This window comes from Tachyglossus aculeatus, chromosome 26 (genome assembly GCF_015852505.1).
Source record: "Tachyglossus aculeatus isolate mTacAcu1 chromosome 26, mTacAcu1.pri, whole genome shotgun sequence".
In the NCBI taxonomy this organism is placed as follows: domain Eukaryota; kingdom Metazoa; phylum Chordata; class Mammalia; order Monotremata; family Tachyglossidae; genus Tachyglossus; species Tachyglossus aculeatus.
The window spans coordinates 9,063,143-9,083,791 of record NC_052091.1 but is presented as its reverse complement, the minus strand read 5'-3'; the positions used below and the strand labels follow the sequence as shown (position 1 = coordinate 9,083,791).

The following is a 20,649-nucleotide window of genomic DNA, read 5'->3' as shown; positions in this document are numbered from 1 at the left end:
ATGAGTCGGTGTACTTATGCCTGCCGCAACCAACAGCTCTTTCTCTCCAGACAGGACCCAAGGCTTTGGCCTCCTAAGCTCACTGACAGGAGCAAACCGGGGGCCCGGACCAGCAGAGGATCAACTTACGGAAGTAAAGAGTAATTCCGGTTTCTTCTTTTCCTGGGTTCTCACTGCCCATCATGGCTCACCTTTACAGAGACTCTTTCGGGTGGCAGGAGGGAAGAAGAGGGTGATGGTGCTTTGGTTTTCTTCCCTATAAGGAAGAGGAGGAATCGGGAGTTTTTTGCCCAACTGGGAGTCAGGGCGAGAGGTAGGAAGTCTGAGGAGAATTGAGCGATCCAGGGATAGAGAATGCCCTGTGGTTCAGACCGAAGGAGAGGAGGAAGTTGAGTTTTGGCCCATCTTTGGGGAGAGGTAGGAAGTCTGAGGATAATGGAGCAAACCAAGGATAGGGAGGGCCCACTGGTTCAGATAGGTGTTAGGGGGAGCGGGAGAAAGACGGGATTGGGGGGCAGAGTGCAGAGACTGCTGCTTGGGGCAGTCTTTGTCTTTACTGGGTTAGAGTTCCCTGGACACAAGGTTTCCTTGGGTGCCCTGGCACATGCCCACTTAAAGGCAGGGTTCTTTTTACCGAGTGGATACTCGTACAAAGCCAGATTTCCTTGCCCGGAATCTTTTGGATTCATTTTGGACTCATGTTTGGATCAAGAGCACTGCATTTGGCATAATTAGCAGGTCCATTGCCAACCTGATTGTTCTCAAGGTGGTAAAAGGGGCAGTGGAAATGAACTAGACATTATTTTTTTTGTGGGGGTTTTTTTCTTTGTCCTCGGGGGTTGGTACTAGAAACTTTTTTCTTTTAATGGGAATTTGATCCTGCAAGGAGTCAGGGGACACGGGGCCTTCCCTGCCAGGGCAGGCTCTTCTGGATTTTATTCCAAAATCACAAGAGCCGTCCCGTTACCGAGCTCGTGACCTTCCTCCACAGAGCCATTCACCAGCAGCCGACAGGTCCGAATCTCTCCTGGATGGTCAAAGTGATGGTGCCGGCCCAGCTGACTCCCAGATCCATAGCATCGTGGGTAAGTCCCTTCTCCCAGAAGTCACCTGACAGGCCCATTGAGCCAGCCAGCCTGGGAAATTGATTCATTCAATCGTATTTATTGAGTGCTTACTCTGTGCAGAGAAGTGTACTAAGTGCTTGGGAGAGTATAATATAACAATAAATAGAAATCAGCATGGTCGTGGGGAGAGAAACCAGTTTGGAGCAGCGAGGCAGGCTTTCCCACTAGCCGGGTACGACGATACGAATCCCCAAGAGGAGCAGTTGACCTCTGTACCTCAGTCTCATCTATCTCACTGCCTACCTCTCGCCCATGTCCTTTCCTCTGGCCTGGAACACCCTCCCTCGACAGATGGTTACTCTCCTGCCCTCCCTCCTCATATCTGACAATGACTCTCCCCCTCTTCAAAGCCTCATTGAAGGCATATCTCCTCCAAGAGCCCTTCTTGGACTAAGTCCTCATTTCTTCTCTTCCTACTCCCTTCTGTGTCACCCTGATTTGCTCCCTTTATTCACCCCTCCTTCAGCCCCACAGCACTTATGTCCACATCCGTAATTTATTAGTTGCTATTAGTGTCTATCTCCCCCTCCCCCTGTCAGCTCATTGTGGGCTGGGACGGTATCTGTTATCGAGTGCACACAGCAAGCACTCTATAAATACGATGGATGGACTGATACCCATGTCCTCTAGAAGGGCTAGTGCCACTGACTTCTCTATTTGCATCATTTAGTTGGAGTCCTGTTTGAAAGGGGAGGAATGACCTAGATGACTCCTTGCCCCCTCAATCTCCTCCCTACAGTTTCAGTTTGTTAGGAGTCATATCTCAGTGTGCTAATAAATCCTGGGCTTATTTCAGATCCAATGCTCGATATGGATATCCAAGAGCTGGCCAACCTTACCACCGGAGGAGGAGATTTGGAAAACTTTGAACGGCTGTTTTCAAAGTTGAAAGAAATGAAAGGTACCTATTCCAAAAGCAAATCCTGTCTCACTTCCCACTAGTTCTTCCTGTTCTCTGGCCTCTACCTAGAGTGAAGAAGCCTTCTCTGACTGAGCGAAAAAGTGTCTCCATCCTGAGACGAAAGTGTCTCTCACCTTTGAAGCTCAAGTCAGTCGGAGCCTAATTGCTGCCCTTCTACCATCCCCTATTTTTGGAAAACATATGGAATATAAATAGTAATGGTGTTTGTTAAGCACTTACTATGTGCTAAGTACAGGGGTAGATGCAAGATCATCACGTTAGACCCAGTGAGCTCACAGTTGAGTCAGAGGGTGGAGGATTTAATCCCCATTTTACAAATGAAGTAACCGAGGCGCGGAGAAGTGAAGTAACTTGCCCGAGGTCACACAACAGACAAGCAGTGGAGCTGGCCTTAGAACCCAGCTCCTCCGCCTCCCAAACCCATGCGCTTTCCGCAGCACCCTGGACCCCCATATGTCCCTAATCCTAATTGCCACTTTCTCCCCATGTAAAACACTTCACGGTCCCCCAAAAATTCATCTCTCGAATGTTTTTTCCTCCCTAGACAAGGCAGCAACCCTGCCTCATGAGCAAAGAAAGCTGCACGCGGAAAAGGTGAGACCGGCTCTCTCCCGTTCGTTGGTTTACCCAAACCTGGTGTCATGAGAGCTTTTGACCAGGGAATTCCACTTGAGGTGGGAGATCTGTAACAACTGATTTGCAACTCATCAGGCCAAGAATTAAAACCTGTTATTATTTCAGGAAGCTTCCTAAAGGAATAGCCATGTCTTGGAACTCCAGGCCCCGGGGGTGGGGATCCAGCCGTTAGAGGGCCAAAGGGCTCAGATGGCCGCTTGCGGGACCTGGAGACTTGACTGGGCTCGCTCTGAATTCATGTGGCTTACTCTCCCCCTCTAGACCGTAAGCTCACAGTGGATGGGGAGTGCGTCTAACAGCTCTGCTAAATTGGACTCCCCCAAGCACTTAGGACAGTGCTCTGCCCGCAGTAAGAGCTCAATATAATACCAGTGATTGACTTATGGATTATTTCTGTCCAAAGGTGGCCAAGGCTTTCTGGATGGCGATTGGGGGAGACAGAGACGAGATTGAAGGCCTCTCCTCTGATGAGGAAAACTAAGCCACCAGAGTGGGCCTGGGCTGGACAAGCGGGTGACGACACTTCAACGGTGCCCGGCGGGCATCTCCCCAAGGGAACGAGCCACGCCCGACCGAGTTTCCCTTTGCAGAGTCGGCCTTCTAGATCATTTAAAGCGTTGACCTCCGTGGTCATTTTTCACTAATGGTTTCTTCAGGAAGAAGAAGCAGTCTACAGGAAGCCTCTCCCTTCAGGGGAGTGAAATGCTTCTTTTTTTTTCTTTTTTGGTCAACAAGTAAAAGAGTGAGCATTTTCCATTTCTCGTGGTCTTTCTTGGGCACTGGTAAAATGAGGTCCATTTGGAGTCATCTTTGCCTAATGGACATTTCCAGTGTCTCATTCATTCCTTCAGTCATATAGAGCGCTTACTATGTGCAGAGCATTGTACCAAGCACTTGGGAGAGGACAATACAACAATAAACAGCACATTCCTTGCCCCAATGAGCTTATGGTCTAGAGGGGGCAACGGACATTAATATAACCAAATAAATGATAGATATGGACATAGCCTCTGCCATATTCCAATTGCTTAGTACAGTGTTCTGCACACAGTAAGCACTCAATAAATACAGTTGAATGGATACCTTCCTGTCAGCCAGCCACCTTTTGATTTTAACTACATTCCTTAACTGGTTTTCGAAAACCAGATCTGTCAAAGCCACAAGGTCCCTGCCTCTTCCATGTGGAAGAAACAGGCCCCAGCTTTCATGCTTATACAGTCAAATGCCATTATTAAAAGCACAGGTGAGTGGTGTGTTTTCATATTCTTTCATGAGCATTTAGGGTAACTCCTGAATGATGAGCCCTGAACCGAGCACTTGAAAGAGTCTAATAGAATTAGAAGACAAAATCCCTGTCCTCAAGCAGCTGGCATTGTAAATTAACGAGGGAGGGAATCACATCATCTGCCAACCAATCAATGGTAGGGATCGAGCACCATGTGCAGAGCACTGTTTTAAGAGCTTGGGCGAGTACAACAGATTTTTTAGAAACATTGCCTGCCCACAACAGACTTACAGTCTAGAGAGCAGACAGAAGCTCACCTTCAAACCACTTTTCTTGAAAATGACTTCAGATCTCAACCCACAAAGCCTGAACAAGATTTGGTATTGAGCCCAGAAAACAGATCTAGTTGCAGGGCTGATGCTTCCATGTGGGCAGGAAGCAGAAGAGAACAGAATAATAATAATAATAATAACTATGGTACCTGCTAAGTGCTTACTATATGCCAAGCACTGTTCTAAGCACTGAGGTAGATACAAGTTAATCAGGTTGGACACAGTCCCTGTTCCACATGGGGCTCACACTGTTAATCCCCATTTTTTTTTTACAGACGAAGTAACTGAGGCACAGAGAAGTGAACTGACTTGCCCCAGGTCACATGGCAGATAAGTGGTGGAGCCAGAATTAGAACCCATGACCTTCTGACTCCCAGGCCCGTGCTGTATCCACTACGCCATGCCATGAGTTTGGGCTTTGGGGTTGCTCTGTTTTTCCTTCTTTGTTCTCTTAGACAGCAGCAGCTACTGGGCCCCCCCGCAAAAGCAGGGTTTGGGGAAGTGTTGGGTGAGAGCTGGGAGCAAATTCTCCAGCATGGAGGCAGATGGCTGCTTCCACCTTGCCTGAGCTAGTGGTGATGTGATGAGGGAAGGGGGAGCGAAAGGAGAGGGAGAGAGGAAAAGAGAACTAGCGTGAATGCCAGCCCCCTCATCCTCCCCCCCGTCCCTTCTGCCCTCCCAGGATAGGGGCCTTCCTCGCTCATGGGACATCAGACCCCTTCTTGCAGGCCAACCCATATTCTGCCCAGTGAAAAATAGCCCCAAGACAAAGACAACCCCCGGGCCCGCCGGTGTGTGAGAACCAAGGGTGGCGAAGCAAGCAGTGCCACTTAAACACACTTCTCCACACAAAAGGGCTGAGAAGAAAATTCAGATAGAGGCTCCTGAGAAGCAGCGGGCCCTAGTGGATAGATCACAGAAGCAGCATGGCTCAGTGCAAAGAGCCCGGGTTTTGGAGTCAGAGGTCGAGGGTTCAAATCCCAGCTCTGTCAATTGTCAGCTGTGTGACTTTGGGCAAGTCACTTCACTTCTCTGGGCCTCAGTTACCTCACCTGTAAAATGGGGATGAAGACTGTGAGCACCCCCATGGGACAACCTGATCACCTTGTAACCTCCCCAGCACTTAAAACAGTGCTTTGCACATAGTAAGCACTTAATAAATGCCATTATTATTATTATTTATCACAGGCCTGGGAGTAAGGAGCACCTGGGTTCTAATCCCAGCTATACCCCTTGTTTGCTGTGTGACCTGGGTTCTAATCCCAGCTATACCCCTTGTTTGCTGTGTGACCTTAGGCAAGTCACTTTATTTCTCTGGGCCTCTGTTTCTTCATCTGTAAAATGGGGACCAACTCCTACTCCCTCCTACTTTACAAATACAAAAGTAATAATAGTTATGGTAAAAATAATACTAATAACATGTTGTGGGTAAGGAATGTATCTGTTGTCTTGTTACTTGGTGTTCTCCTATGTGCTTAATTTGATGCTGTGCACACAATTGATCAATTGATGGATGAGGAAAGCAAGGTACCGAAAGGTTAAGTGACTGACTGCTGCCAGAGCTCGGGCTTGAAGGCCAGCCTCCGAGCTTCCAGGCTGGCAGCTCCACTGCACTCATCTGGCAGCTCCGTGTGACCTGAGGTACAGCCACCCTCCTGGGTGAAGAGGGTTGAAGGGACAGGAAGCCTTTGCATGCTAAGACTCAGGAACCTGGGTCGCTGTTGCGCCAGGAGGAGGAGGGCGTAAGGGTTTTGAATCCCCATTTTACAGCTGAGGAAACTGAGGCATAGAGAAGTTAAGTGACTTGTCCAGTCACAAAGCAAGCAACTGGCAGCACTCAGTACAGAGCACTGCACACAGTAAACGTTTGATAAATACGATTGACTCATTGATTAGATTGAGTCTACACTTCACCAATACCATAAATTTTTTTTAAAATGTGAGATAGGAGCACGGGGCCAGGGTGACTCATCGAGCCCCGGGGTTTAACCAGAGCTCTCACCTTGTTTAAAAAAACCCCAATGTAAAGACATGGAAAGATGGACTTTGTCCCAGAGTTCTGCGTGGAAGCACATGCAGAGGGGCTCCAACTCAGCAGGAGATTAAGATGCCAGTTCTTGCACAGTAAGGACACCCTTGGAATTTCAAAACTTCTTAAAGATTACCCTGTTATTCAGCAAGTAACCTTTGCTGGGGAGTGGAGAGATGAAGCCCTTTGTTTGTTTTAATGGTATTCGTTAAGTGCTTACTCTGTGCCAGGCACCGTACTAAGCACTGGGGTGGATACAAACTAATGAGGTTGGGACAGGGGCTCACAGTCTTCCTCCCCATTATATAGATGAGGTCCAGAGAAGTGAAGTGATTTGCCCATGAACACACAGCAGGCATATGGTGGAGCCAGGATTAGAACCCCAAGTCCTCTGACTCGGTTTTACCACATATTAGAAGAGGGAGGAAAAAAGACCACTGTTTGGGAGAGCATGACATTTGAGCCAGGTGCTTAGCTTCCTCTTGGATTGGGCAGAGATGAAATGAATTTTTTTTTCTCTTTCTGCAATAACAAAAAATCAATTTTAAAGCCTCTAGGGAGGCAAAGGTACTTAATCCAGTGCCCTGTATTCAGTAAGTGTGAGGTATATACCACTACTATTAGTTCTCAGCTTTCCCCTGCATAGTCTCTATCTGTACCAATTAATAGTATCATTAGTGTTATTAATGGTATTTATTGAGAAGCACTGCACTAGAGTGTACACTGTTGCGGGCAGGGATCATGTCTAGTAAGTCTTCCAAGCTTTAGTCTGCACAGAGCACTGTACGAAGTGCCCAATAAATACTACTGATGGTTTGATACTAAGTGCTTGGGAGAGTGAAATAGAATTGGAATCCATGATCCCCACCCTGAAGGGTTATAAAATCTACAGGGAGAGACGGCCACTAAAAGAATTTGCAGACAGAAGGAAAAGGAAAAATGTACATGAGTAAGTGCTTAAATAATAGGGTATCTAAGATAGGTATGTAAGGACTGTGGGAGTTTGTAAAGCAGTGGTTTACAAAGCAGTGGCAGAGGAATATGGACTGGCAGGCCAGGGGATAATCAACTGGGCAGATGAGAGATTAACCTCTTTCAACTCGCATATTCAGTCAGTCAACAAATTCGGTCATTTCTTCCTTCGCATCATCTCCACAATCTGCCCATCCCTCTCCTTCCAGACTGCCAGTGGGCTGAGCCAAGCGCTTGGAATGGTTTTTATTGAGCACTTACTGTGGGCAGAGCACTGTACTAAGTGTTTGGGAGAAGACAACATAGTAAGTAGAACACAATTTCTTCTCTCACTCTCCCAATTAGAATACCGAATCACCCTCCAGCACATACTTAACTCTGCTGCCCAGATCATTTTCCTAAAACATCATTCTGTACATCTTCCCACTCCTCAAAAATCTCCACTATCTGATCATCTCTCTCCACATCGAACAGAAACTCTTGATCCTTGGCACTCAATCTGCTCTCTTTGCCTTAGTTATCCTCGCTCTTCTCACACTGCACCCGAGCTCACACTTTGCTCCTCAAGCCGACCTCCTCACTGAACCCTGTTCTCACCTCTCTCACGGCTGACCTTTTTTTAAAAAAAATAAAAATGGTATTTGTTAAGTGTTTACTATGTGCCAGGCACTGTACCATGCACTGGGGTAGACACAGTCTAATCAGACTGGACACAGTCCGTGCCCCATGGGGCTCACAGTCTTAATCCCCATTTTACAGATGAGGTACCTGTGGCCCAGAGAAGTGAAGTAATTTGCCCAAGGTCACACTGCGCACAGGCGGCAGGGATGGAATTAAAACCCAGGTCCTCCAGACTCCCAGACCCATGCTCTATCCACTAGGGCATCCTGCTTCTTACTCCCACTCTCTTTCCTGCCTGGAAGTCCCTCTTCCATCACAACTGGCAGACCAGCAGTCTCCCCATATTCAAAACTCTTCTACAATTACATATCTTCCGGGAGGCCTTCTATTATTAATCTCCAATCTCCCTTGCCGACTGCTACCCCAGAACTTTTGCATAAACTGAGTGGTAGGGAATATACTCTCCTCCCTCGCTGCTCTTAGGTACAGATCTTATACTCTATAGCTCCCCTCTTCCAGTGGTAATTTACTTTGGTATCTGTCTCCTACACTAGATTACTACACTAAGGCTCTGCTGAGAGCTCACCTCCTCCAGGAGGCCTTCCCAGACTGAGCCCCTTCCTTCCTCTCCCCCTCGTCCCCCTCTCCATCCCCCCCATCTTACCTCCTTCCCTTCCCCACAGCACCTGTATATATGTATATATGGTTGTACATATTTATTACTCTATTTTATTTGTACGTATCTATTCTATTTATTTTATTTTGTTAGTATGTTTGGTTTTGTTCTCTGTCTCCCCCTTTTAGACTGTGAGCCCACTGTTGGGTAGGGACTGTCTCTATATGTTGCCAATTTGTACTTCCCAAGCGCTTAGTACAGTGCTCTGCACATAGTAAGCGCTCAATAAATACGATTGATTGATTGATTGATTGCAAACTCTCTGTGGGCTGGGATCACACCTACAAAGTCTGTTGTAAAAATAATAATCATGGTTTCTGTTAAGCACTTACTGTGAACCAAACACTGTACTAAGCACTGGGATAGATGTAAGATAATCAGGCTGGGCACGGTCCCTGTCCCACATGTGGCTCACATTTTAAAACGGAGAGGACAGATATTTAATCCCCATTTTTACAGATGAGGCCCAGAGAAAACAAGTGACTTGCCCAAGGTCACCTAGCAGGCCAGTGGCAGTGTCAGGATTAGCGCCCAGGTCCATGCTCTTTCCACTAGGCCACAGTGCTTAGTTGAGTACTCTGCCAGGAGCAAAGCACTCAATAAATACTACCAATTGATTGATTAATACGGGAAGACCCCTCAGAGGAGATGTCACTTTAGTTCCCAACCCCACCTTAAATGGATCTGGTGGATGACTAAGGAGTGAAAAAAAGGCAGGGAGTGGGGAAGGAGGTATAGTTCAACATCACGCACATCCTGTTCCCCATCACCATTGGTGCCCGATCCAGAAAGGAGAGGAAAAAGATCCATGTCCTACCTGTTCCTTCATCGTGTAGGTGGTCCTGGAAGGGTGGGATCTGCATCTTCTACAAGCTCCTCTGCAGAACTTAAAGGGTTTTGGAGGACTTGATCAAGTGCCAGAGCAGACAACACTTACCAGTTTTGCGAGTGAAGCTGACATTTCTACGAACCGGGAAGCTGTCTTGAACGACCTGTTCGGGTTTTTTGGGTTTACGGGGTAGGGTTAAGGTGGCCGGTCAATCCTACCATACGAATCAGTTGCCAAAGCAGAGCTCGACTCCACTTCCAGCTGATCCCGGCCACCCGTCTTTTCCCTCTTTCCTTTCTGGAAAACTCCAACTTCCCAAAGCTGGGCCTAACCGCTATTACCATATCCTTGGAAGCCAGGCATGGAAAAAAGATTTTCTTCTAAGCCCTTTGGTCACAAACCCCTATCTGAATGCTGTGAAACATTAGTCAGCCCCTTGCAGCCAAAAGCGGCAGTTAGTTGATTTGGCCGAAATGGGTGGTTAGAACCAACTAGTAATCCTTTCTCCGGTTCTCCGCCTCCCGAGACGGTTTGAAACGATCATCGCTTCATCTCTTCTCCGCTGCCCTCCAGGATCGCCGCTGGTCCCTTGGCCCTGACTTTATATCAACTGGGTGTCTGGATGTGCCAGAAGAGAAATTCAGGAGGGGTAAATAAACCCTGAGTTAATGAGTTTACTAGGAAGGAAAACTCAGCCACCCCATGTTCCCTGGGTGAGGAACCAGCAGAATGCCACAATTAAGAGAAAGGTGGGCTCTCACCATCCCCCAGGATCTGGATCTGGGTCCCAGGAGTCTGGCCCCAGACAACCAATCTCTTCAAATGGGTCTTGAGACTCTTCCCCAGTGGGTAGAGCAGACGGGGTTTGAAAGTCTCACCTGGAAACCTTTAGAATTTCACCCCCGACCCCTTAGTCCGGCCACGCTGACTGCCTCTCTCCTGGCAGCGTACAGGGAACTTCGTTTTGGAAGGCGGGAAGTGAGTCAGCAGATTGGGGTTCAAATCTGGCTTCGGCCCAGCCATCCTGAAGGGGTGACTTCAGCGTCCTAGAATCCATTACGCAGCAGGTCAGGCATACGCTAAGCTAGGCCATCCAAGACTCCCCTACCCCCGCCAAAAAAGTCATTAAATGCATTTCCAGAGCTTCCCAGAAAAATTGCTTTTCATTGAGGAAGGCACTCTAAGTCAGGTCTCCACCATTCCCCTAGCCTCCCTGCCTCTGGCATGCAATAGGCCAGCCTGCAAAGGTGACCTTGTCCCGGAAATGCCAAGAGACCCCAGACCTGAGAGAAAAAGCCGGCCCAGCCTGCAGAAGAACAATATGTTTGGCACTGGATAATTTTCCAGGAGGGTCAGGTAAAATCCATGCCAAGTCTGGGGCTTGTGGGGTATCAGTGAATATTAACTATGGAGGGCGGGGGGATTAGCAACTGGACACTTCCATTTAGTGCCTTTAAAACAGTCCTGGCAGCAAAGATCAAGGACCCGACTTGGACAGAGAGCTGCCAGGCCCTTCCTTGATGTGCAACTCTCAACTGGGGGTCTTGGGGGTGGTGGTCTCGGCCTCATGATTTCATGGTGAGAGAGTGTGAACCCCATTTGGTACTGGTCTCTTAGCTGGTGGCGTGTTCCTTCCACATCACCCAAGGACAGAGCTAGAGGAAGCAAAACCCCAACCTCGGAAGTTTGGGGAATGTGACCACATGGAAAGCCACGTGGAAAGCAGCAGAGCAGAGCAGCTTAGTGGAAAAGCCATGGACCTGGGAGTTATGAGACGTGGGGTCCAATCCTGGCTCTGCCACTAGCCTGCTGTGTGACCTAGAGTAAGTCATTTCACTTCTCTGGGCCTTGGTTTCCTCATCTGCAAAATGGGGATTCTATTCCCGTTCTCCTTCTTAGACTGTGAACCCCAGGTGGGACAGGACTCTAATCTGATTGTGGTGATCTACAGGTTTCCTTGATCTACCCATTTCCCTGCATAAGGTCAATGAAAGAAAACGGCTCTCTTTCCAGTTGAAAAAAAAGTTTATTTATGAAAGTTTCTTCAGCTAGTCACCACATTGTCACCCCCAATTTAGCCACTGATTATCCACAGACCTGATCTAGCAAACGCTGACCATCCCCACCCAAACCTGCTGTTTTCTAGGGTGTGATTCTCCTTCACCGCACATCTCATCCAACCATCCATGTGAGATGTTTGCTTCCCACGAGAAATTGGCCACCGGAACAGCCAACTGGTAAATGGGAGCCGAGTTGGAAAATCCATTTCCTCCCCCTGCCCCCGGATCGTCCCCATTGGGATGTTTGCAGTCACTACCACACATCTTCCCATCCCAAGGACGCACCAACCCCAGGAAAAGTTAAAAATGTACAATAAAACAGATTTAAAAAGAGGATACCATACAAAGTTAATTTAATTACTTCAACTGACTACCTAGACGAAGCCAGCCAAACATATCAAGATATAGAGCAGGCACTTACAAAAAACGAGGGTGGGTGGGAAGGGGGGTTGGGTGGGGGGAGAAGGGGAGGAAAGCCCACTCTGTAGTGCTGTTCTAGCCAATACAACTATTGCAACATTAAAAGCCAATGGCGTTTGCCTCCGCTTCTCGTAAAATAGCTAATGTCATTCAAATCTCTTTGAGATTGACGTGATAATATGAACTATACATTGCATATGCACAGGGCCTGGACTGAGCTCCTCAGCTGGAGGAAGTATGATGTGGAGAGACAGAGAAACACGTAGACCACGATAGTCTCCCACTCTGTCCTCTTCCTCACCGCACGTGCATTTTACCATTTCCCCTGATTCTCCTGCCACCTGCTCCATCTCTGCGGAGACTGACGCCGCGGTCTCTCTCCCCACCAGAAGATGCTGGCGAGACGGGTCTTGCGGATGCTCAAACCAATCCTTTCTTCCCTTCCCAACTGTAGAGGTCACAGAGGTCAACCTGGAGCTTCGGGACCGGTGGCCCCTTTCTCGCCAAATGCCTGGAACGACCTGGAGAAACCTCGGTCTCCACCTTGTCCCGGGGCCACCAGGGATTTCCCAATTCAATGCTCAGGTCCCCAAGAGCAGAAGGGACCCGAAGAGGAGGAGGAGGGGTGGGGGAAGAGAAAATTCAGAAATGGGGGAAAAAAAAAGATGCAAAATGATCAATCCCTCTTCAGCCTCCAGCCACCAGAAGGACCGTTTCCACCAGGTTGGGGAATGGCGAACGGAGGCTTGGCCCTGGCTCTGGACAGCCCCACGGGCTGGGCCCATGGCACTAACCTTGTCCTTGCGGGAGTTGCCAATGTGGACAGTTTTCCAAACACAGCCTCTGAGGGAAGGGCTTGTGTTGTTGTTGTTTCGTTTCTTTTTTATAAAGTGTGTGAAACCACTTTGGGTCAGAGGGTCGGGGGCGTGCAGCCGGGAGAAGGGAGAAGAAAAGTTTCTTCTTAGACACCTGAGGGTTCAGGTGCCATTTTCTTTCCCAGAGGCACCTCTCTACGACACGCTGGAGCAGCGGATGCTGGGAGACCCCATCTGGGTGAGGACCTTGTCCAGCCACTGCAGGGGCCCGTTGAGATGCAGCTCGATCCAGCAGGGGGTGCTGGTCACAGTCTGCCGCCTACAACCAAGGGGTTTGGGGGGGCAGGGAGAGGAGAAAACAAAAATGTGACTCGTAAAACTTTAAACCCGTCAGAGCATGCTCACCACTGCCCAAACATTCCTTCCTGCTTAGACAAGCCTTCTCCATGAACACCCGGGAATGCCCTTCCCCCCTGCCTCTAAACCCATCCCGGGTCCCATTCCCCCCTTGGCCACGGGGGTGGACTGGTCCACCTGGCTAGGAAGCGCTCCAGGCTTCCAAATGAATCATTCCGGGGGGACCTCTGGGGACTTTGATGATTTCACAGCAAGGACAAGGGCCCTCAGAGAGTGTGCCGACTTTCCAAAAACCCTGCCCTCTGGACTCTGGCAGGCTACAATCCAATAATCCCAAGAGTCATTTGAGCAAATGTAGTCAGGTGATCCCGCCGCCCCCTGCGACCCAGGGCACGGTGTGGGCCATCAAACCCCAGGGAACGGCCCAGTGGGCTAAGCTCTTGCTCAGAGAGGGTGGAAAGGAGAAGCCCCACAGCCCCAAGTTCTCTGAACTGACAGCCACCAGCACTCAGACCGGCACCGAGGTCGGCATTTAGGCATCATGCCCTTGCTCAAGCTCAGCCGGGTTGATGGAATTCTGACCCACAGGGTGCTGTTTTGGAGATTTCCACCCAGGAGGGGAGAACTGTGGAAGTGATTGTTGGGAAAGCCACCACCTGCCGCCCACCCGTTTCCACTCTACCCGAGGACGGCACCTCTCTAACCCCTTGCACTGGGGTCTTGTCCTCAGAAAAGCCACCGGAGGAGTGCAGAGATGGAGCATTCGTTGCCGCCGGGAAAATGAGGGCAGGGCAGAGGCTTATTTCCCCTGTTGGCACCCGGCCCGCCCCGCCCGGCCCCGGGCACACGCCCCTTCCCACCCCCCTATTCGACAGGGAGGACTGGAGCTGGCGGGCTGTGGATCTGCAAGGAGAGTGGGGTGTGCTGGCAGGCCGCCCCGGCACACTAATTCATTTGATCATATTTATTAAGTGCTTACTGTGTGCAGAGCACTGAACTAACTGGAAAAGTACAACAATAAACGGTGACATTCCCTGCCCACAACGAGCTCACAGTACAGAGGAGTGCACGTCCCCAGGGGAAGGATCTTGCCCTGAAGAGTTGAGCCAAGATTTGCTCTGCCTTTTCCTCAGAGACGCCGTCCTTTCCCCAACCTAATGCACCCCTCCATCCAGTCCAGACAATGATGGGGCTATTGACCCGACACGATCCCAGTTATTTATCGTGTCCCCCAGAGAAAATGGAAACAGCTCAGGGAGCTTGGAATCCAGATCAGCACCACCCAGGCTGATGTTGGACTCTGGCCACTGGCCATGGACTTCCCCATCCTAAACTGAGCTTTGTTTTGAAATGGTATTTGCTAAGCACTTACTATGTGCCAGAGACTGTACTAAGCACTAGGGTCAGTACCGTTGTGCTTCTATCAACTCTGCTGCATTGTACTCTCCCCAGCGTTTAGCAGTGTTCTGCACACAGTAAGTGCTCAATAAGTATCACTGATGATAATGCAAGCTAATCAAATTGAACACAATCCAGGTCCCATATGTGGTTTACAGCCTTAATCCCCATTTTACAGATGAGGTAACTGAGGCACAGACAAGTGAAGTGATTTGCCTAAGGGCACCCAGCAGGCAAATGGACAAGTCAGGATTAGCATCCAGTTCCTCTGACTCCCCAATCTGTGTTCTTTCCACTACGCCGTGCTGCTTCTCTAGCTCTTGGCTTCAAAGGACAGCATGGAAGACAGTTTAGCCTATTGGAAAGAACCTAAAACTGGAGTTTTAAGAGACCTGGGTTCTAGCCCCAGCTCTGCCATCAATCTGCTGTGTAGTGACTTTGGGCAAGTCACTGTGGCTCTCAGCCTCTATTTCCTCATCTCTAAATTGGAGATAAGAAACCTGAATCAAAACAGTATGTTTTGCCTGGGAGGCAAGAGACCTGGGTTCTAATCCCAGCTCTGTCACTTGCTGTGTGACCTTGGATGTGTCATCTTGTTTCCTCATCTGTAAAATGGGGCTGAATTATCCACCCACACTTCACATTGCCTGTGAGTCTCATGTAGAACCGGGACTGTGCTCAGCCTGATTTTCTTGGACCTACCCTAAAGCTTAGTGCAGTGCTATTTGCACAGTAACCCCAAACCATGATTAAACTTGCTTTCCCTACCTCCTTGACCATGGGCCCTGCATGGATTAGAAACTGCATTTCAATAAACCAATCAATTTCTTGAGTGCTTATTGTGTGCAGAGCACTATACTTTAGCACTTGGGAGAGTACAATAAATCAGAATTAGTAGGAACGTTCCCACCCCAGAATAAGTTTAAAGTCTAGAGGGGTAGACAGACGTTAATAGAAGCAGCATGGCTTAGTGGAAAGAGCATGGGCTCAGGAGTCAGAGGTCGTGAGTTCTAAACACGGCTCCATCACTTGTCAGCTGTGTGACTTTGGGCAAGTCACTTAACTTCTCTGAGTCTGTTACCTCATCTGTAAAATGGGGATTAAGGCTGTGAGCCTCACGTGGGATAACCTGATTACCTTCTACCTACCCCAGCACTTAAAACAGAGCTTGGCACATAGTAAGTGCTTAACAGATGCCATCATTATCATCATTTTTAATATATATAAACTAATTTTGGATACGGACACAAGTACCGTGGGGCTGAGGGAGGGACGAATAAATCCAAGTACAAGGGTGAAGGAGAAGGGAGTGGGAGATGACATGAAGAGGGCTTAGTTGGGGAAGGCCTCATGGAGGAGATGTGCCTTTGATAAGGTTTTGAAGGTGGAGTGAGGGATCACCTGTTTGATATGAAGAAGGAGGCACTCCTGGCTGTATCTGATCCGATTATTTTGAGCCTACCCCAAGGCCTGGCACATTGCTTGGCATATAGGCACCGTTTAATAAATACACTAATGAATGAATTAATCCCAGGGCAGGATATCTCCTGAGGACTCTTGGCCAGCACTGGTAGGTTTCAAGGGGGAGGACCAACTCCAGTCCCAGGGCTACCCTCCAGACTGAACCTCAAGTCGCTCCACAGGCTGGCCTCCACTGTGCTGCCTTTCTAACGGAATCTTTCTGGGTTTCCACAAGGTATTTCCATGAGTCCCTCCTCTGGGCAGCCCTGGGGGCTCTGATCGAGGCTGAAGGGCCAGAGCCCAGAGCAGGGATGGATTCCGGCTGAAGGACGGAGCCCGGCCCAGTCCGACACCGGATTACGGTCCAACGGGCTAAAATACCCAAATGAAAAATCTGACTTTCCGTAAGTCCTGCACATCTGGAGTTTGTTATGGAGAACGAACAGTGGCCGGGAGCCAATGGTGAAATGGGTTTGGCTTGGGCGCAGGGTGACTGAAAAATAAAATGGAGTCCAAGCATCTGGAAAAACGAAGACAGGAAAGAAGGAGGGTTCGGGGGTCATGGGCTCCAGCCGATATCTAGTAATTCTTCTCCAGCCAGCCCTAAGAGATGGGGGATGGGGGTGGGAGGGGAGGGAATGGTAAGAAAGGGGAGGAAGGGAAAGGGAGGAGAGGGAAGAGCAATCCCGAAGTCTGAAAACCCTCGGCCAAAGGACGAAGCCTAGGTCCGCAATCTAGAATCAAGCTGGAATGCCTGGCATGAGCCGGGCAAGTCTGAGTTACTCTCTCCAGACCAACAGGCTCGACTTTAATTGGTTCCTTGTTCGGAATCCTCATTAAAACATTCCACAGGCACACTTCTTCCCCAGACAGCAGGTCTCAACCTTCGCATCTGTACTCCGCAGATAGTGAAACCCCCGCCACCCTCCCCGATCGCCCCCACTGTCCAGAGCCTGGCACAGATCCGCACTGATGGTCAGTGTTACCATGACCAGGGGAAACTCAGGTCCTCAATGGGGGCATCACACACTACCTGTACCCACACTTCCATCCCAACCCCAAAGCTCAGTACTGACGGTCCAGTGGAACGAGCCCTGCCCGACAAGCAGGAAACCTGGGTTCTAAACTTGGTTCAGTCTTAAGGAGGGCATATGGGGGAAGGCCACATGCACTTGGCAATGTTCTGTATCCCTGCCCACCAATCACTTGTTGTGCTTTGGGCCCCGGAGGAATCACAGCTGGCAGAAATGAAACCACCAGTCACGAGTGCCATCACCAATTCCTCTGCGAGGGCTTCCGGTTTCGAAGTCTCGAGAACAAGCCTCGTTTGTCATTCCTGTCGAGAGCCTCCAACATCATTAGGGATTCAACGGACTCTTTATCATTACGATTTCCTCTCTCAAAAATGCCTTACTCCACATGCCATCAGAAGCACTAGGTTGTAGGGAGGCAGCGTCGGTCTCGGAATTAAGAGAGCTGGGTTCTAATCCCTGCCCTGCCACTGGTTTGCTGTATTCCCTTGAGCAAGTCACTTAATTTCCCTGGGCTTCAGTTTCCTTACCGGTAAAATGGCAAAGAGATACCTGCTCTCCCTATCTCTAACCTTATGAGTCCCATGTGGGACAGGGACTGTTTCTCATTTGATTAGCAGCGAGGCCTAGTAGATAGAGCACAGGGAGTCAGAAGGACCCGGATTCTGATCCCGGCTTCACCGCTTGTCTGCTGTGTGACCTTAGGCAAGTCACTTCACTTCTCTGTGGCTCAGCAAAATTATTTATTTTGTTAATAATGTGCCTCTAGCTTTATTTTTACTTATTCTAATGACCTGACACCTGTCCACGTGTTTTGTTTTGTTGTTTGTCTCCCCCTTCTAGACTGTGAGCCCGTTGTTGGGTAGGGACCATCTCTATATGTTGCCAACTTGTACTTACCAAGCACTTAGTACAGTGCTCTGCACACAGTAAGCGCTCAATAAATAACGATTGAATGAATGAATGAATATAGTAAGTGCTTAACAAATACCATTAAAAGGGGCGGGGGGGGCTGCTTCTGCTCCCTTGCCCCAGGGGGGCCCATTTCTCTCATTTCCCCAGAGAATACGCAATCCTCAAACCCCAAGCCCCAGCTTGCGGGACGGCCCGCCTCTCCCAAGAGCGCGGCAGATGAGAGCTGACCTGTATTCGGCTCCCCAGCCCTTGACGAAGCTCATCCGGATGGTGCACATGCGCGTCAGCTGGTACACCGCCTCGAACCCCTGGTTGACCGACTGAGCCAGCAAGGCCGCAAACTCCTGGTTGTTGAAGATCTTCAGGTTGCATCCTGTTGATGGCAAGCACAGGGGAAAGAGGTCAGGAGAGGCATCCCCGAAAAAGAGGGGGTCCCGGAGGGGGACAGGGACTGTGCTTGGCCCAATCTGGTTACAATCCTCCAACTAGCCCCGCGCTCCGCACAATGCTTGATGCTTAGTCAGTGCTAAATCGATACCATCTTACACTTCCAGATTCAGCCTCCCCCAGGATGGCCAGAAGGGCGCCGGCAGGCCTGAGGACGACATTGAGACAGGGATTACCGCTTTCATTGGCCGAATAATAATTATAATTGTGGTTTTTGTTGAGCTGACTCTTTACCAGGCACTGTACTAAGCACTGGGGTGGATAGAAGCAAATTGGGTCAGACAAAGTCCCTGCCCCACATGGGGCTCAGAGCCTTAATCTCCATTTTACAGATGAGGTAACTGAGGCACAGAGAAGTGAAGTGACTTGCCCAAGGTCACCTGAAGACAAGTGGTGGAGCTGGGATTAGCACCCATGACATTCTAACTCCTAGCCCCACGCTCTATGATAATTTGTTAAGCGCTTACTCTGTGCCAGGGACATTATGCCATACTGCAAACCTCCAGGCCCGATCTCAAACCATCAAGTGATGGTATTTTCTGAGCACTACTGTGTGCTGAGCACTGTCCTAAGTGCTTGGGAGAATCCAATAGAGTGATTACCCATGATCCCTGCCTCAGAGAGATTTCAATCTAGCAGGGGAGAGAAGCACTAGAATACAGTACAGGTAGGGGAAGCACCCGAATTTATACACATATACATGATGCTTAGGAGAGAGGAATTGAGGGGGGGGGCACTTAATAGCTTGGGGGTGGGGGAGAACTCAAGTACACGGGTAACATAGTACAGAGAGGGGCCTCTGATCATTTAGCTTAACATTCTGGCCCCCCCAGGAAGCATATCCTTATTTATCAATACCCAGGTCTGTCTGTTTCCCACTCGAGACTGAAAGCTCACTGTGGGCAGGGAATGTGTCTACCAACTGTTATATCATTATATTGTACTCTCCCAAGTGCCTACTACAGTGCTTTGCACACAGTAAGCACTCAATACAATCGATCGATACAACAGAATTAGCAGACATGTTCCCTGCCCATAATGAGCTTACAGCCTAGGCATTAATAAAAATGAGTAAACCATTTATAATATATCATTTATATCATAAATATATTTATATATTTATATATGTACGTAAGTGCTGTGGGGTTCGGGGCAGGGAGAATATCAAGTGTCCAAATGTCACAGATTGAGGTGCAGAGATGAGGCAGAAAGGAGAGCGAGTCGGGGAAAGCAGGCTTAATCGGGGAAGGCCTCCTGGAGGAGAGGTGGCCTTAATGATGCTCTGAAGGTGGAGAGGGTGGTGGTTTGGCTTATATGGAGGAGGAGGGAGATAGACAATGAGATAGACAAGATCAGGGCACAGCGAGTAAGCTGGGGCTAAAAGATCAGAGTGTGCGGGCGGGGCTGGAGTAGGTGGTTAGCGAGATGAGTACAATAAAGCAGTTATGCAAAAATACAAGAACAGAAGATATGATGCCTGTTAAAATTCATCTAAATAGCTAACATATGTGATCTCAGTCTCCTTGGCTTTCTAAACCATTCACCACTTAAAGTGCAGGTTTTTGACCTGAGCATTCTACTCTACTTTTCCAGGCTAAACATTAGCCTTGACTGCATGAACTCAGACAACTGGTCTAAACTTCCCCATATCCGAATCTTTCCATTAGCTGGAACACTGCTCAACCTATTTTCCTCACATGATATAGAACTGGAGTAAAAAGGCTGAGAAGGGAACCCCGAAAATGAAGCCTCGTTCCCCACACTAGTTGGGGTGCTAAGGTGTGAAGAAACAAACCTTTAACCCTTCAGAGGAAGCAGCGTGAACTAGTGGAAAAAGCGTGGGCCTAGGAATCAGAAGACATGGGTTCCAATCTTGGTTTCACTGCCTGCCTGCTGTGTGATAATGGGCAAGTCACTTAACATATCTGTTTCCCCTGGAAAATGGGAATTAAATACCACTTCTCTTTCCTACTTAGATTGTAAGGCCTATGTGGGACAGGGACTGAGACAACCTGATTATCTTCTATAACCTCAGGGCTAAGTACAGGGCTTGGCACAAAGTAAGCACTTCAAAAATACCACTGTTATTATTATTATTATTATTGTTCAGGAATCAAAGAGGTACCCTAAATCTGGGCTGGGTGCGGAACAGTGAACTCAGTATGAGTCAGACTAAATTCACCGTAGTCTAGGTTCTTCTGGTTCCAAGCTGATACTATTACCAAGCATCTCAAATCCACAGTGCCAAGTTGTCCTTTACCCACAACAAATGAAAAGTGCCCTGGGGGCATAAAATGAAAAACAGCTAACAAGGCAAACTGGACTGTGGGAGGTTAAACCAGCATTGGACAAAGGGCACGTCTTGGCCCAAAGAGA

General features: G+C 48.9%; 2 protein-coding genes across 4 annotated transcripts in view; one reads left to right on the top strand and one right to left on the bottom strand.

The window, feature by feature from the left end:
• Positions 1 to 3,441, top strand: part of AAGAB (alpha and gamma adaptin binding protein) — a 38,427-nt gene extending 34,986 nt beyond the window's left edge. Inside the window, exons 6-10 of the mRNA XM_038766820.1 lie at positions 51 to 133; positions 992 to 1,085; positions 1,924 to 2,028; positions 2,594 to 2,643; positions 3,089 to 3,441. Coding sequence (XP_038622748.1) covers positions 51 to 133; positions 992 to 1,085; positions 1,924 to 2,028; positions 2,594 to 2,643; positions 3,089 to 3,166 — 410 coding nt within the window. The 3' untranslated portion in view covers positions 3,167 to 3,441. The remainder of the gene's footprint in view (positions 1 to 50; positions 134 to 991; positions 1,086 to 1,923; positions 2,029 to 2,593; positions 2,644 to 3,088) is intronic.
• An 8,423-nt stretch (positions 3,442 to 11,864) lies between these two features.
• SMAD3 (SMAD family member 3) overlaps positions 11,865 to 20,649 on the bottom strand; it is a 133,753-nt gene continuing 124,968 nt past the window's right edge. For all 3 annotated transcript variants that reach the window (XM_038767130.1, XM_038767128.1, XM_038767131.1), the window contains 2 exons: positions 18,055 to 18,199; positions 11,865 to 12,983 (listed from right to left, as the gene is read on the bottom strand). In XM_038767130.1, coding sequence (XP_038623058.1) covers positions 12,860 to 12,983; positions 18,055 to 18,199 — 269 coding nt within the window. In that variant the 3' untranslated portion in view covers positions 11,865 to 12,859. The remainder of the gene's footprint in view (positions 12,984 to 18,054; positions 18,200 to 20,649) is intronic.